This window comes from Poecilia latipinna, unplaced genomic scaffold (assembly GCF_001443285.1).
Source record: "Poecilia latipinna isolate Pla-1442-1.1 unplaced genomic scaffold, P_latipinna-1.0 Scaffold583, whole genome shotgun sequence".
Classification (NCBI taxonomy): domain Eukaryota; kingdom Metazoa; phylum Chordata; class Actinopteri; order Cyprinodontiformes; family Poeciliidae; genus Poecilia; species Poecilia latipinna.
The window spans coordinates 20,934-38,324 of record NW_015113199.1 but is presented as its reverse complement, the minus strand read 5'-3'; the positions used below and the strand labels follow the sequence as shown (position 1 = coordinate 38,324).

The window sequence follows — 17,391 nt, the reverse complement described above, 5'->3', positions numbered from 1 at the left end:
ATAAATAAGTTGTTAAATATTTATATACCCAATAATTTAAATAAAATTTGAAATACATGCATCAAATAACATTTTCTCTAATTATTTAAATCTTGCAATAATGTATTTAAAGCAAAAAGGGGAAATTCATCAAACTTTGTGTTCATGCAATCACAATCTTACACATTTAAATAACTTAGCCTGTCGCTCTGTCAATTTATTTCATGATTTGGCCTTGTACACCAAACTGAGTCGGTGCAAATTCTCCTTAAAGTGCATGTTAATCAATCAGATGTTGGTTTCTGTTTTATGTGCCACAATGACACTTTAAATTAAATTTTATAATAGACCCAGTAACAGAAAATTTAATACAGGATATTAAAACTGAAGGAATTAAATTTTGAAAGATTTGGACATCATTGCCGGTGTTAAGTGTCAATTGTCCAGAAATTGTGCTGGCGCTTTCTAAAAAGTCTTTACTCAGCTTAATTAAATAATTAAATGTGGTCACAATGTCCATATTAATTACATTCTTTTTTGTTTGTTTTATGTTATTAACCCCGTCAAAAACGGTTTAAGTAAATTGTCCCAAATTGTAAAAATGTTGCATGTTTTCAAAGTATTTAGATAAATTTCGTGTTCACTTCGTGAGCCATAAGTGAACCATCAACAAATTAGGTAATTTACTAGATGGCTACAGTCATTCATCCCTTTATGGGATAATCGACACATTCATTCATTTTATTATTTTTTTTATTTGATAACATAAGCTAATCACATAAATCACATACACCTGAAAATGAACCTTTATGCAGTTCCACTAGGAACGCGTATGATGCGTTGAAGCATGTTTGGACCGAGGCGCACGCCGTATAGGTATGACGTAATCGCTGTTCGATTTTGGAATGTTTTGGCGGGGTTCGCCGGATTAAGTCGGATGAACTTTTGATTTAGTAAACATTAGTTTATCATCAAACAGTTAAGATATGGAGCGGTAAGTGTTACTTTTCTGAATTAAATCTAGCAGGAAAACTAAATTCAGGGAAAATGTATAATATGTCCTTCCTGCTTGGATGAGTCGCTTTTGTTAACCGACAACCGTTAAATTTAAAGTCAGCTGCCGCGATGTTTGCTGACCGATTTATGAGGTTTATATCCATTTTCAAACTTTGTTTCACTAAGTCGTATTGTGTATATTGAGTTTATGTTCCGTGAATTTGCGTTAGATTCATTTAAAAAAAATGGCATTCTCTCTGATTAGCCCGACAAGCTATTTTATATTCAGATTGTGACAGCTAAGCTAGCAAAACTAGGTTGATTATCAGCGTAATTGGTAGCTACAAATGTTGCCTTTTATGTAACAGCTGTTTATTAGATATATAAACGTATGCTTTATTTCTGATTGTATCAAGTGGAAGGAAAAGCCGAGCAGGCAGCCGACCATCAGACATGCCGATGAGAGTTCAAGACAGCAACAGGATGAGTATGGTGTACACAACACCTCAAAGGTTTGTTTAAAATTAACTTTTATCTCTCACATATTTGTATATTATTACGCAGTGTATCTTTTTTTGGATTCATAAATGTAATTTTTTTTTTTATGGTTGTGTTTATTGCAACAAACCATACCCACTAGAATCAAGCACTATTCAAATGCCATTTACCCACAACACATTCTGCTAATAAATATTTTACAAAGGAGGGCATCAATTTCTTATTGTGGACGTTATTGTTATAACATATTGAGATGATTCTGTAAAACTAAATGAACAACTGCAAAAAGAAAAATGTATTCCAACATTTTAAGTGTAGAATGATGTTCCTCCATTTACTGTGTGTATTTGGATCTCATCGTAGTAAACTGCCTTCCTTTGGAAAGCTCAGCATGTCCAAACCACCATCTGGGACCTCTGAAAGAAGAACCAGCTTCTTTGGTCCCCGGTAAGGGAAAAATATTTCCAAAACCTTGAAAACGACAAAATGCTTCCAACTTATTCTTAGTGCTGCTAAACTATGGGCTATTTTTTTTTTTTCCTATTTCACTGCTTTTATTAATACACTTGGACAAAAACATGGAGTTAACACTGGCTAAATTATTAATAGTTTTTAAAATACTTATTTCAGTCAACCATATATATATATATATATATATATATATATATATATAGCTTTGTACAGAGTAGCATGGTGATTTTTAATTTTCATGGAATTGCACAGCAAGTTGGATTAAGTAAAGTAACCATGATTTATTCATTAATGCCAAGGAGATGTGTCTTCATTTTATAATTTCTGTGTACTGTAAAAAAAATAGACAAAACGTTTTAGTGCTTAAAACGCATCTTAAGAAGGGGAACATCACAATGGAAATTTATTTATGTATTTTTATTGTGTATTGATCATTTACTCCAGGACTAGTGGTGCAAGCATGCCGCGCAACAGCACCATGGCTGGGTTTGGTGGAACTGAGAAGATTAAAGATTCCAGACCACTCCATGATAAATCCTTTGTTCAGCAATGCATCAGGCAGCTACACGAGGTAAGGCCCATATATTTTTCTATGAAAGGTCATCCATAATGATGTGAACTAGTAGTTTGTGTAATTTCTGTTTTAGCCATCAAGTTTTCAAGCTTAATTCACCACCCAAGCCATGACGTGGTGTGGGTGCTCGCTTTTAAAAAGGATGTTTTCTGTGCAAAGATATTGATTAAATATTATGTATGTTTGTTGCATGTTTGGGGGGGGAAAAAAAGCCACTTCTTCGGGATTTTCCTTAATAATAAATATATTTTTTAAATGTATTATTTTAGTTCTTGACAGAACAGGGTTACCCAGGAACGTTGTCGGCCAAAACACTGCAGTCGCCCTCCACCAAGGAGTTTGTAAAGATGTTTGAGTTCATCTACCGCCAGCTTGATCCAACGTTCGAGATGCCAAACTCTAAAGTTGAAGAGGAGGTTCCAGCTCTGCTCAAAGCCTTAAGGTAAAAGTTCAGTCTTCATACTTTTAGTATTATGTGGACTGTACACAATATTTAGCTTATATTATGATTTGAGAAAATATTTTAGTTTTTTTTGGGGGGGTGGGGGGTTGCGTTTAAAGGAGCAATTTAGAATAACTTAGAACAAATTTAATGGCAGATAATTGATATAGAAAATGTATAACAAAATAATTAACCATGCGTCAAGTCTGGATTTTTTTAAATTGTTTTATGCAAATATTCTTCTTTAGTTGATGGGAAAATTGCTGATTCTCTGCCCCTGTTCTTGTTTCTACAAAGATATCCGTTCGTTCTCTCCAAGTGCTCCATGTATTCGGTTGGAGCTCCACACACGTGGCCCCAGGCTCTGGGTGCTCTCATGTGGCTCATCGATAACGTCAAGGTGAGAAGACTGCAGAAACACTGGACTGTTTAGGGAGAACCCTGGGCCCCCTTAAAGATGTATGTAATAAAAAAGTACAAGTGTTCAAGGTTTCTAACCACTTGTGTTTCAGATCAACTGGAGTTTGAGTAAACAGGAGCTTCTGTTGAGCGACTTCTGTGAGGACACTGCCAATATCGAGGAAGGAGCTGAATATAACAAGGTAATCCAGATGCCTTGACTTAAACAAACAGAAAAAAGCTTTAGTGAAAAACAATTTAAACTAATTTGCTTGAAGCACGTACAAAACCGTTTTCTCTGTATGTTAGATTCAGTTTTTTCACCAGAACCAATTCAATCGTCTTTGCTGTATCAAAGTCGATAACTTGATGCACAAATACATTTCGGTGTTGCAGCTTTTCCTTGACTACATGGCTGAAACCTACTCCAAGTTCATGCATGGTGAAGATGTTTTTGAGGAGGAGGATGAGGCGTTCCTCACCAAACTGAGTAAGTATAGCAGTTCCCAGAGCTTCAAATTAGAGTACGATTCAAAAAACACGGTTTTAGTGAGGAAAAAAAAAAAATAAATAAAATGAAGGCGCACGTCTTCCCCCACAGAGCGACTTTACAACGTTGACGAGGCTCTGCTGGAATCGATGGAGGAGAAACACCGATTCCTCAGTAAGGAACTGGAGCGTCTAGAGAAAGAGAGTCAGACGGTAAGAAAAACTTGTTGCTCAAAAAAAGTATAGTAATGTAAAATTATACTTGATATTATTTATGTAAAGAAATGTACTGTTTTTGTGATTTAGAAAAAAATAAAAATTCTGCCTTCACTCTTCATTGTTGTTTGCTGGACTTTGCAGTGTTTTTGTTGGTTCAGGTCATTTTTGGTCCATCTTCCTTCCACAGGACCGTCTGATGACAAAGAGGATGGAGAAGGTGAAGCTGCAGGCGGACCTGAAGAAGCTGCAGAGTTATCGAAGCAAACTGGAGACGTTTACAGCCAGTCTGGAGAACAAATTTTCAGAACTGACAGACGAGCTGGAGAACACCGGTAAACACGAGCAGCTAACTGTTTTTCTCCTGAAAATGTCGACACTAGAGCACTACAGTGTTTCTGGATTTAATTTAATATAGTGTAATATAATGTCAGTCACTATTCAGTTCAATTCTTACTTGATTAGATTTTTTTTTTTTTTTAATTAATAAAGATAATCAGGATAGATGGTGCCTGGATATATAGGTAGTTTATACAATACTTAAAAATAATCAGAGATGTTTTAGGAATCTTTGTTGTACCAGTTGTACTTGAGTGCATCAAAAAGTGCAACTGCTAAGAAATCCCCTCTGGTCAGAGGGGTCACACATTTCTGCAACGTGTTTGCATTTGATTTAACTTTGATTCAAGTGATTAATTTAGTAGAAACCTCCATCAGAGCTGGAGTGACTTCAGGTTTGAGAAAACCCAGCATGCACATGAAAAGGAGTAGTACCTCCTTTACTGACTTGATTTAGGAGGGAAATATGGAGGCTCCTGAGCCAGGAGTAAAAATCTCTTAAGATGGAAAAACAAACTTCTTGTGACATGAAATGCTCTTTCAGTTGCATTATCCAAGAGAAAGTCAGAGACAAACTCTAAAAAGACCAATAAAAATGGAGAGAAAACAACGTTTCTAGTCGCATAAAGGGACTTTGTGTGCCTTTGTGTTTATTGTTCTGTTTTGCAACGTTTCAGTCAGCCACTTGGAGACGCTGAAGCACGAGAGGAACGAGCTTCAGCACCTCTTGCAGAACCAAAAGTTTACTCCAGCTGATGTGGAGAGAATCAACAGGGAGAAGAGAGAACTTCAGCAGACCATCGCCAGTCTCACCAAGTCGCTTGAGGACGCCGAACAGCACAGGTGGAATGAGGAAATCGCGCTGGCGAAAGTGAAGGAGACGGTACGTGTATCTAACATTTACCTGCCGGGTTGCGTTGGATGGAAGACGCACATTCTTCTGACTTGAACTGAGGCCTTTCTTTGTATGTCATTTCCTTTAATACCAGCTGGACCTGAAGGTGGCCGAGTACCACAAGCTGGCCCGGAAGCTGAAACTGATACCGATGTCTGCGGAAAACGCCTGCGGTCATGACTTTGAGATCAGGTCATTTGAATGTGGAACTGGCAGTGGAGTTCAGCAAAAAACACAGATCAAGGTGCCTTCAGCTAATAACACTGCAGTTTCAGTTACTCTCTCTCTTTTACTGAAGTTAATAAAAAGTTTAATCAAATCGTCTTTTAATTCAGAATTATATCTCTAAAACTGAAACTTTTTTGTGTTTTTTTTTTTTTTTTTTTTTTTTTCTTCGTGCCATGTTGTAGATGCTTCTGAGGAAGCTGATCAGTGATGTGGAGGAAGAAAACAGCCGATTGTCAAACCTGAAACTCAGCCTGGAAGAGTCTTGCGAACAAGTAACAATAGATTTTTTATTTTTTTATTTTTTTTTTTGGTGCTGAAATGTTGCATGCACATCTTTTCGGGATTTTTACTAGTAGTATTTTTGTCTTTTAGGTCAACTCTAACATTGTGGACAAGTCCAACGATCTAAAGCAGATCAGAGAGCAGATCCGTAAGCTGGACGAACAGCTGGACACTGATATGCAGGTAAGTTTATTTATTTATTTTTTTATATAAAAGAAACTCTTGTTCTGTATGTGCCTGATGATGAGGTATGCTCCTGTAGAAGTTGGCCCGAGAGGAGCAGGATTGGGCAGCAGAGGTGGAGTCTGCAGAGAACCACCTCAAGCTTCTCCAGAAGAAAGTTAATGACGGTTACGACGAGGCCGTGCAAGAGCTGAAGGGAGCGCAACAACAGTAGGCAACATCCGTTAACGCCTCTGCAACACGCACAGTATTTCAGTAGCATAAATCAATACCTGGAAGCTTTTCAATAATAATCCATTCATTTCTGTTTCCCTCATTAAGAAGAAAAAGCCAACTGAGGCCTATTTCTTCTAGCTGCCGTTTGTCCACTATGTTGGATGAAGACCTGTAATTACTGTTGGAGAACTGCAGCGGTTCCTATTTTTAAATCCTGCATATGCACAACTTTACGTTATTGTCACAGCTTTACATTTTTTTAAAGGAATAGAGACCAATGAAGAAAAAAAGTTGGCTCTTGAAAAATTTTGAACTTTTACACAACATATACACAGGAACCCAGACTTTACGGCTTCCTGGTGTTTTGTTGTCATGCATATTTCTATTTTTTGTCTTCATAAACTCTCATTGAATAAATCAGCTTGATTACTCAACACATTAGGGGAAGTCGTGTGCCTTATGTGACATCGTTGGACTGCTGGAATTTCCAAATTCAAGTGTTACGTTTCGTGTTTTTAATGTCTGCTTAAAAGTCCGACTGAAGCAACAAACCAATAAAGATGCGTCGTCGTAGTTTTCTCTCTGAGCTTTTCTGCCTTCTCTCCTTAGATACCACCTGGTGCTGCAGGAGACGAATGAAGAGAGGAGAACCGTAGCCAATAACCTGGTTTCCGTGTTCGCAACAGCTGCAACCCACCTGGCCATAACTGAGGTAACGTTCCTACTATCGTTTCCTCAGAAATCAGTCTTCTCCTTTAGAAGAACCACTTGTTCTCCTTTAATTTCTTCATTATTACCATACAGTACTTCTATAAATGTGATATTAAATTGTTAATAACTGATTTTGAGGAGAGGAGTGGAATATGTCTTTGGCATTTGATGGGTGGTTAGAATAAATTTATTTAATTTCAATTTTTGGGTCCATTATTTTTATTTCTTAGAATATGGTTCTTCTCATTTCCGCATTTCTGTTCTCACCAAATGTTTCCTGTGCTTTGACCTCCTGCAGAAGTGTCTGGAGGATCTGCACAGCAGAGTCCAGCGCCTCTGCTCTAAGGCCATAGAAGAAGACGAGGCAGAGGTTCAGAACCTGCGGGAGCTTTTAAAGAGCTTCCTGTCTGAGGCAAACTGTTTATAAAGACAGACAAGATTTACCTGCTTCTGTTTGTTAAAAAAAAAAAAACAAGTTCCTGCCCAACAAATGTTTGTCAGAATGTTCACTTTGTGTTTTCCTTAAATGTTATGTATAACTTTAATGTTGATGTTTCAAGTTTTTAGCTCCAGTTTTCATATGTCAGTTTAAAAATTTGAGTATTTGTATCCTATAATAAATGATTAAAGAAAAAAGTATTGAGGTGCTTATTCTGTCTCCTTTTCTCAGCTTTCTATTGATTTTTGTTGGTTCACAGATGCATTTTAATGCATTAAACCACTAGATGGCAGCACAGATTTACAGACTGAAAAAACTTATGGTTCTCTGGTTGAAAGCTCAAACTCTGTTTTGTTCACTTTTATGAATACTTTGTCAATAAACTTTCATAACGGCCAAGTTTTCTTTTCAAATTTAATTTTCTCTCAATTTCTTTGGGTCTTTTCAGACTTTGTTAATGTTCCATGAAGATGCGGCGGCGGTTTTGTAGTTGGAGCCAACATTTGCTCTGTCAGAACAAAAAACTTCCACAGAGTTCGATCTCTGGACAGATATACACTCTGGAACATTGATGGCATTAACTAGTGACAGCAAAAAAACAAACAGGACGGCGGTGACGTGGCTGCATGTTTCTTCCAATTAAATAAAAATATAAGGCACAAAGAGGTTAAGGAGTCTGCAAAGAGGCCAAAAGCAGCATTAATTGTGCTGCAGGAGTTTTAGGTTGCACATGTTTTATCTGATAAGTCTTGTGTTTTGTCCATATCCCTGATTAAAGGAGTAAGGCTATAAAACAAGTCTGAAGAAAACTTCACTGTTTGACTACAATCTTCTCAAAGGATGTGGAGTAATGAATTGATGAAGCCAAACTAGGTTTTTAGGCCTCATTTCAAAACACTAACATTGGTAGAAGAAAAAAAACAGGACAGCACAAAGTGAAATAAGGTCTGTTGGTAATAGATCTTCTCAAAACATGATAAATCTGTAAATGTAGGAGGCTGACAGACTCCTACTGCAAACTGAATGTTGCAATTAAATGAAAAGGCCCTTTAACATCTAGTTTAGGGATGTGCCCACTTGTGCAATCTGGTTGCGTTTTATTTTTGTTTTTGTTTTTTTGTTTTTAAACTGCTTTATAAATGTTTCATTTTTTACAGTTAAAAAATATAGCATTTTAACTCACTTCTATGAATGACTGCGGATTCTGCATATCTCATTGTGTTTATTTGGCATTAGACTGATTGACCTGCTGGTTGGTTTCACAGATTCAAATAACCGACCAAGTAGAAAACTAATATTTGGTGCAGAACAATACACACACGTCTCAGTATTTCAAGTGGCGACTGACTCTAAACCCTTCCCATCATGCCTGTGGGGTAACATATAGGCCTTTTTTTTTTTTTTCCTCAGGGAAACCTCTGAAAAGTGTCGACACTGTAAGCGTGGGAGAAATGTTTTGGCAGATGTGATGGGAAGAGATGAAGTGACTGTGAGGGGCTCCATGGAGTTGGGGGTGGGAATGGAAATGTGATGGATAACTTCCACCACTAGCAGAAAATACCCTGGACCATGTGTGTGTTAGCTTTGGGTGGTGGACACGAGAGGAGCGTTCTCGCCCTGGGAGTTAAGAGATGAAAGTCGGTGCCATGTGTATCACAGCTACAGGACCTCATCCAGCCAAACAGAGCAGAGTGTGTTTATCTGATGACTGAAGGTGCAGGTGGCATAGGTAACCATCATTTCAAATGACAGCCCCTGTATGGACATATTTTTTCATCACAAGTTAACGGAAGTGCTTTGTAATGTTCTCATAACCCAATGTGTTCAATTTAACACAACTCTTGTGTTTTGAAAGGAGAGAAGAGGTCTGATGGAAAGCGTGGATCTGAAAACATAAACCAGAGATCAACCAAGACTCATTTCAGAAACCAAAATCATGCATCATGGATTAATCCTATCTAGAACAATCTGTTTTCCAGTATGGAAAGAGACAACAGAGAGGGAATGGGTGCTCTTTCTTTCTTTCTTTCTCACAGCTCTCTATCAAAACACCACTGTGAAACTGTAGGCCCACTCTCTGAATGTCTCTGGCATTTTGAATTCTGCTCCAGCCACTAATTGTCTCCAGATCCAGAAGACAAAACAACCTTTGCCTTAGCTGTGTGCCAAAACACACAGAGAAGTGGTGCAGCCACTGTAATGACTCAAAACTTAATGCTGTCTGTCGTCAGCATTGTAGTGTCTGAAGGGAATAAACATACAAAGATGAAACCAATTTGGCTCCTTATTTGTGTGCCAAATATGTTGTGTGTACAGCATCAGTTAAATGTCTGAGACAAGTTTGTGTTGCGGGATTCAAAGACATTTTTTATCGTCTCATAAACGGTAGAAGAAGCATTTGAAGTTATTTATTTTGTTTTCACCAAAAACCGACTTTTTAAGACAGGCGTATTTAAATCTATGGCTGATATTGTGTGTTTCTTAGTGGAAATTGTGTCCATTCAATTCATTCAGCTTAGTTCATCTCAGATTTAAAAAAAAAGTTTTATTAATCAACTAGAGAAATAATATGCTATGTTTTTTGCTCTTGTGAGTGTGCAGAACTATGTCTATAGTATTTTTTACATGTGTAAGAAATAAAATCACGTCGTTTCTTGTACAACGGCAAGGACAGATTATCTGCAGCTGGTAGATGACGCATTGAAGAATAATTTTAATTCATTTTAAACCTTCGTTGGGCTGTGATAGCAGCAGATAATCTGTTATTGGTCTCACTGCTCCATGACAGCTTCTTGCTCGTGTATCCCTTTGATTGGCTGCATGTAATGTTTACCTTATTGCAGCTTCCAGTGCGATTTGACTGCCTGTTGACAGTTTGTTTAGTGTTGGGTCTCGGCGTGAAAGACCGTAATCAGGATATCTTTTGTTCTGCGATGGATTAAGTGAGTGACAGGTTTGAGATTTTTCCATTTCATCTTATTCATAAGAGGAACTGCTGTTTCTTTTTTGTTGGAAGAATTCAGAACAGCCCATAAATATTGGAAATCAAGAGTATTCTTGATGTGACACTCGGGTGCAGCTGAGCAACGAGAAGGAAAAGCAAGACGGCTGTTTTTGGTTGCGGTTTGCCGATATCAGCAGACTCCTTCAAACGTGAATGATCGTTTGATGCTTGTCCAACAACGTTAAAGTTTTATTCACTTTGTTTGTCTTGTGATTCTTTTCATACCCTTGTTTATGCTCTGTACCTTAAAGGTTAGTGAAGGGCAAACACACCACAGTCTTGTTTCCTGTCCAAATGATGTTAGTTTGAAGATGCACCACTCCACTGAGATGCAGATTTTTTCTACCACACGGCGTAACTTGAGTGACTCGAAGGGCAAATGAACGAGCCGTGTGCTGCTTATCCATGTTTGGTGAAACATGTTCGCTCTGTGTGCCCAGGTTCACTCCGTAACTTTTAAAAAAACAGGTTCAGATTCTGGGTTGCTTTTTGTGTCAAAGTTAAATGATGTGTGTTAGTGACAGGTAGAGCAAGTGGGCAGGAGATATCAGATTTCTGCCAGTTTGTCTCACTCTGTTGGACGTGTACAGGGGTTATTATGGCACTACAAGAGGTCATGAGAAGGTCATTGTAGAGGATGGCAGGTCACAGAGAGGTACTGAAGGGGCTCCGAGTCAGAAGTTTGAACTAGTGGCTCCCTGTGATTCATTTTCTGCTCTGGTGGGATCCATTTCAGAGTTCATTCGCCTCAGAAGGGAAACAGATGTCTGTCATGAAATAACAGGCTTTTAAATGATTGAAAGGAATTTATGGAATCTAACACACAAGGCTTATATTTAACAACAAGTTTCTGACTGAAGTGTTTTGGGCTAATAATATAGCATGGTCATCAAATATACTGTTCCCTCATCAGTATTAACTTTATATGCCGGGAAGTGATAATCCAGACCTCTAAATGTTGTGTGTCTTCATAAATTGCAACACACCAAGGAAGTTGTTTATGAAGCACAGCGTGAGCTTGTGTTTTTTTTAAGACCTCTCTGATACGAATTAATAAATGAATGCATAAACTCAGGGTTCAGACATTTAGTGTCTAATATTCTGTACAAATTAAATGTGTAGCTTAAAAGTTTGGATAAATATATTAATAGTGTGGCAAAAACATGAAGTGTTTGTTGAAGAAGCGAAAGGTTCCTCACTCAAACTCTGAGGCAGATACAGACAAACCCCCCACAAGTGTAATGTGGATTTTCACAAATAAACATGGATGCCATTCACTGCTGTGAAGAATTTATTCCTCAGAAAAGTTGCGACGGGGATGTTAAAATGTGTGTCTGCAGAGCTGCAGGGGGAGATGAGGATGAGGATGGAAGGTAGATGAAGATGCAGGAGGGATAAAACGCAGAATGTGAAAAGGGTGAATGGAGGTCGGCTGAGAAATATAACCGGTAGATCTGGTTTGCCTCCTGGGGCCTTAAAGCCCACACAACTCAGTAATGTGTTTAGAAAGAAGATTAGTGCAGTTCCACTCGGTACCTTAGCAGAAGTACTTCAGTTTACAAGAAAAGTTTACACAATGGGGAGAATGAAGACCGGGCTACTGAGAATGCACGCAGTGTGTATTTCCCCACATTCCTAACCTTGATAACCCCAGAATGACAGCTGCTGTGTGTGAGATGCAAGCATTATCTGTGTGACATATCTTCTCTTAAAGAAGAGGCAAATAATAAATAATGATCTGATTTTTATTCATTAACATTAGTATTTAAAGCTGCTGGGAAATTTACATTATATAAAATTTTCATTCAGTGGAGAAAGATGGTGTAAATCCAAGACGTGGTTCGAAACGGCTATACATAATGAAACAAGGAAGCAGATTTCTAACATTTCTGGCCTAATCATACACTGGAACATGGATTTAGTTTGCCTAAAGGTGCTGAAGGACAATATTTAACAACCCGAAGCTGCATATTGTTCTGTCATTACAACTCAAGAAAGTTATGCAATCCTGAGAAACTGTTTTAGAATCAATATGATTTCAGAAGATCTGTGGTACAGAGAGGGCTTCTGATTTTGTCTCGGTTTTCTGATAATGTTCATTTAGAATGACTAAGAGCTCTGAGAGGAACATGGAATGTCAAAGGTGAAAAATTTATTAAAACCTGGAAAGACTCAGACGGAGAAAAAAACAGCGATTAAAAAGTTTATTGACATGAATGGATAAAAGTTCTTTGGTGCTCGGACCCCGGCGGAGGACATTGTGCTGTGAAATGCGGTAGGCTTGGATGAGCATTTCAATGTTGATTAGGGATGTCTTTCCCACCCAAGGTCAGTACACTGGTGGTGGAGGTCAAAGAAGGACGGAGGCCCGAGGAGCCAAGAGCACGGAGGTGGAGAAGGGGCGGAGGTGGGTTGAACACCTCTGGAGAGCAGATGGCGCCATGGATGGTCCTTATTCGATGATTGCCAAAGATGGGGCGTGGCCCGAAGCTGATTGGCTGGAGTCTAGATGACGTGGTGATTGGATGATGCAGGTGAGCCTGAAGAGTTTTCCAGTTTGAATTTAAACCAAGGCTTCATCAGCATTTTTCTTTTGCATGACTGTTACTAGGTCAGATGTAGAGAACTTTTCTCCTACATATTGAATGTCCCACATGTTTTTATGATGGCTATGCATAGGGTGTAACAAGAAAACACAAAAATATGCAGATAAAATGTTCTTATAGGCAATTTTAGAGGGAAACAGGTTTTGTAAATACAGGTACAAAATCTTACAAGGAAAACCTTCACATTTTTGATTTAAGCTAAGAGTAAAAATACACATTTAATTTATACAAAGGACAAACTGCAAAAAGGTTAAGAGGTCAAGATGGATTAAGCAGTTCTGTCTTTCATGCATCATGTATATATAAATCTATATTAATGTGCTTGCTCGATTAAATAAACACACACGCACACTGTGATGCAGCACAGGTGTGAAGCAGTAGTGGAGAGCTGGAAAGCATTTTCTCAAGTTTCACATGAATATTTTAACCGTCTCACACCTCTCCCACAACAACACACAGGTGATCCTTTTCGTTTACTGCAACAAAGTGGGTCAAAAAATATTATCACCCATATCCAGTACATTTGGAATTAATGATTAAATCACATTGGGAAAAAAAATAAATAAATCAAGCAGTCACATGTTGCTTTAATTATTGAAAAAACCCCAGATGCTCCTTTTCTTTTGATCCTTCTCGGTTGTATTTCATTGCTGTTACGATACTTTCAGTACGGCAAAATTTAAAATCCGTGCAAAATTCAAAACATTCTTTCAGAAAGGTTTTTTTTTTTTTTTTTCGCTCAATGCATCAGATGCTAAAAGAAAATGCTGAGTATTCCCTGCTTTCTCTCATATAAACTGCCAAAAACTGTGCATATTCCATCTGAGTGGAATATGCACAGGGGCTTTACTGACAGGCGGAGGATCTGCAGCTGATGGTCCAGACTAGAGGTTTGGTGATGGTACCAGTTGATGATCAGCGCAGCAGCCTCTCTTTAATCCCCCTGGCCTCTGCTTTCTGTTGCAGAGACGGCACTGCAGGGCGTTTCTGTGGCAGTGAACTCTGTAAGGGGCCAATCCTTTGTTTGTAGGATCAAAATGCTTTCATAAAGTAAAAATTCTTGATTGTAAGAAGATGTAAGAACTTTGAGCTCTTTTGTTAAAACAAGAAAGAGATGAGATAGATTTTTGTCTTGTAATGTCATCATATGTCTTTTCTGGGCTACTTTTTGATGATTTTTCTTTTTTTTACCCTTTGTGGTTTACACTGACATCATATAGCTTAAGAAATACTGCCAGACACTGTGCATCAGTGATGCCTCAGAAAGTCTCTTTGTAGACATCTTATGAACAAACATGTTGGAAACGTTCGGTTATCATGCTGGTCTCAACTCAACCAGTCCAGGCAAACATGTTCATATGGACATCTTTTTTCCTCTTATCATGAAAGTCAACATAAAATGACTTCTCATTGCGAAAGAAAGTTTGGCACTTTTTCTGTTTTTCTTCTTTACAGTGCTGTGAAAATGTTATTGTCCCCTTTCACATTTCAGCTGTTTTTCTGTCTTTTACAAAGTGTTTGGGCCTTTATATGAAACATAAAACATAAGGAAGATTTTGACGGGTGATTTATTTGCTAAAGAGAAAAAAAAAATCTATTTAAACCAATATGGCCCATGTGAAGAAGTGATGCTCCCTTAAAGCTGCAACGTAGTTGCATGACAGCGACTGCCTTCAGTCGCAATGGGACTGAAGGGACTTTCTCATCACTGTTGGAGGCATTTCTGTCCCACTCTTCTTTGCAGAATCATTTCATTCAGCCATTTCAGGTTTGGTTTAATAAAGTTCATATCACAGCATCCAAATTAGAATTAACTATGAACTTTCACCAGGTTATTCCATAATCTTGTATTTATTTATTTATTTATTTTTTAAGTTTAAGTGAACTAGGGCGTACCGTCACAAACAAATGGCGGGGGCTTTGGGATTTTTTTCTACAGAGCAGATTTTTTTAGTCTCGTCAACACTATATTTTACCAAAACAAATTCCTTATTATTATAAAGGTTTGGTAAACTTGAAACTAATCTTTGTGTAATTTTTGATCAGCAGTGGTTTTGGCCTTGGAATGCTCCAATGGATGTAATTTTTTCCAGTCGCTTTCCTTTTGTGAGATCATAAATATTGATCTCAAGTGAGGCCGTTAGGTGAAGGACCCACATAGAGAAGCAGTTTGTAAAGAAGGCAGAGTGCAGCGCAGCACATTCTGACTTGGCAATTGCAACCAAACTTGACAAACATGAACTTGAAAAGACCAACCAAGACAGATGAGGAAGGTGACAGATGGTCAAAGAGTAAACAAGCCAAGAGACAAATGTATCAAGGGAGGTAACAAGTGCACGTGAGACAGGTGTGCTGATTAGTAATCATGATCAGGTGAGATAGGAAAGGAGAACAACATATCATATCCGTCCATCCACTTTCTATACCTCCTTATTCCTCGCAGGTGTTTCCTGTCTCCAGTAAATGAGGAAAAGGGAAAAAAATATGTCAAGAGTAACACAGACGAGCATGTACATACATATTCTGACCTGAGAGTAAATTAGATGAGCCATTCAACTAAACATGCATGTTTTATTTGGGTGTAGCGTGGCTGGATGACGTAGTATCTCAGGAAAAAAAAACAACAAAAAAACAAAACAAAACAAAAGCATCAACAGGAAAAGCATGCAAAGTACTTCAGGTTTGGATTCAAGCCCTGGACCCCTAAAGCATAAACAGTTTTCACAAAATAAGAAGTCAAACAGATTTTAGAAAAAAACGCAAATTGGTTCAAAAACAAAACATACCGATAACAAACCTATACCTCCTACAGTGTGTCATTTTCAAAGAAGTTCACCAATGCAAAATCTTCCCTCTAAACAGTACCAAAAACACTGTAGCCTCATTAAAACTCTTAATTTTTTATTACATTTTCTGGAGATGAATTAATCTGAGAAGGTACTTTTCAGAACATTTACGGTTTCCTCATTGAGGAACTAAATGCTATAATAACCCATAATAATTGACTATTAAACAGACAATATGAAACAAACGATTAGTTGATGCTTTATTTTATTTTTTACTAGCTTGCAAATCTGAAAACAAATACAAAGGAGTTGAAAATGCACAAGAGACTTAGCTCTTTGTAAAACGTGTCAGCTAATACAGTTCTCTCAGTATTTAGCACCTGCCTCGAACATCATCCCTTCACTGTCAAACAGAGAAACTCCAGCCTTCATTACAAGCTCCTCTGTCGCCATGAACAAAGGAACAGAAGACTCATCTGAAACTGACGCTACGCGTCGACTGGCTCTCATGGTTTCCTCTGACTGTAGCAATAGGTGACAGTATTGTGATTTATCCTTTCAGTATTGGGCCCAGTAGCAGCTGACACTTGGAATTATGCTATTTTGTAGTCATGTGAAAGGAAAAATAAAGAAATTATATTCACGATTGATTTATAAGATGCCTTTCCATTAAGCCTCTACCATAACTGTGTTTCTAAGTTACTAACATACTAACATCCTGATGTCTTAAACTTTCTCAGTTAAATCTTGGTTAAACTGATATTCTGGTTTTGACAGAATCTTCCCATACTTTGACTTTCTAGACCATACAAGAAGATTGTCTTCTGAAACGGAAACAATCTTTAGGTGACACTTTGGACTGATAGTTGACAAAAAGACACATTGAGTGAACTGACTCCTGCTATTCCAGTCTAACAAGCACATCCTCTGTTATCTTTCCTGCAGTAAGAAGCTGTAATTTATGAATGCTTGAAAAATCTCACTCTCTGCTTAACCGCTTAAGCCAACAATCTGTTTCTCATTTACAGGTGGCCCAAAACTTGCTCTTAGACATCTCTCCAAAATCCCATTTCACTATTATATCACCCGTCCTCTTCCTTCTGTCTTATCTATAAAGCCATAAACAATCAGACTCCCACTTTTAACTTCTTTCACTCCTTCTAAGCTCTTAAGGTTTTCTGATCAAGTCCTGTTGTTCCTTGTTCCTAACTAAAAACATAAGGATACTCCGAATTTGCTGTCGGAGGCCTGGATGCACCAGGGTTTTAAATCAGACATGAAAATCAACCTTGTTTCAAAGTGTTTTGTATCAGTAAGACTCCATTTTTAGCTTCATTCTGTGGTCGTCATGTTTTTAAATGTTATACTCTCTTGTTTTTATTGTGCTTTCATGTATTTCGTTGTATGTCTACCTCTAGCCAAAGATTCTGGAAGCATAAGTCGCATTCATGCACATCAGCTCTAAAATGTTGCAAAGACGCTGCAGAGGGACGGCATGTGGAAGTCTACACCCTTTGCTCCAATATGCATCTTGTTAAGATTTGACTGTTTAAACCCCGATACGATGTGGCAAATGAATTCAAAATGTATTGGTACTGAAATGAACACAAAACAAGTCCGAACGAACCAGCATTTTTG

The 17,391-nt window shown here is 37.9% G+C and overlaps 1 protein-coding gene across 3 annotated transcripts; it reads left to right on the top strand.

Moving 5' to 3' along the window:
• The first annotated feature begins 780 nt into the window (after positions 1 to 780).
• On the top strand, positions 781 to 7,561 carry ndc80 (NDC80 kinetochore complex component). 3 transcript variants are annotated; one of them, XM_015042238.1, is made up of 17 exons: positions 781 to 855; positions 1,392 to 1,487; positions 1,837 to 1,920; positions 2,389 to 2,515; positions 2,788 to 2,960; positions 3,258 to 3,360; positions 3,473 to 3,562; positions 3,756 to 3,849; positions 3,961 to 4,061; positions 4,255 to 4,399; positions 5,081 to 5,286; positions 5,393 to 5,542; positions 5,709 to 5,798; positions 5,899 to 5,991; positions 6,071 to 6,201; positions 6,817 to 6,919; positions 7,217 to 7,561. In XM_015042238.1, exons 1-17 carry the CDS (start codon positions 827 to 829, stop codon positions 7,343 to 7,345), a joined length of 1,944 nt encoding a protein of 647 aa, XP_014897724.1. In that variant the 5' UTR covers positions 781 to 826; the 3' UTR covers positions 7,346 to 7,561. The 3 variants fall into 3 exon arrangements, with proteins under 3 accessions (XP_014897724.1, XP_014897727.1, XP_014897726.1); XM_015042241.1 differs by lacking the exon at positions 781 to 855 and adding an exon at positions 862 to 973; XM_015042240.1 differs by lacking the exon at positions 781 to 855 and adding an exon at positions 1,090 to 1,127.
• Positions 7,562 to 17,391: the final 9,830 nt, after the last annotated feature.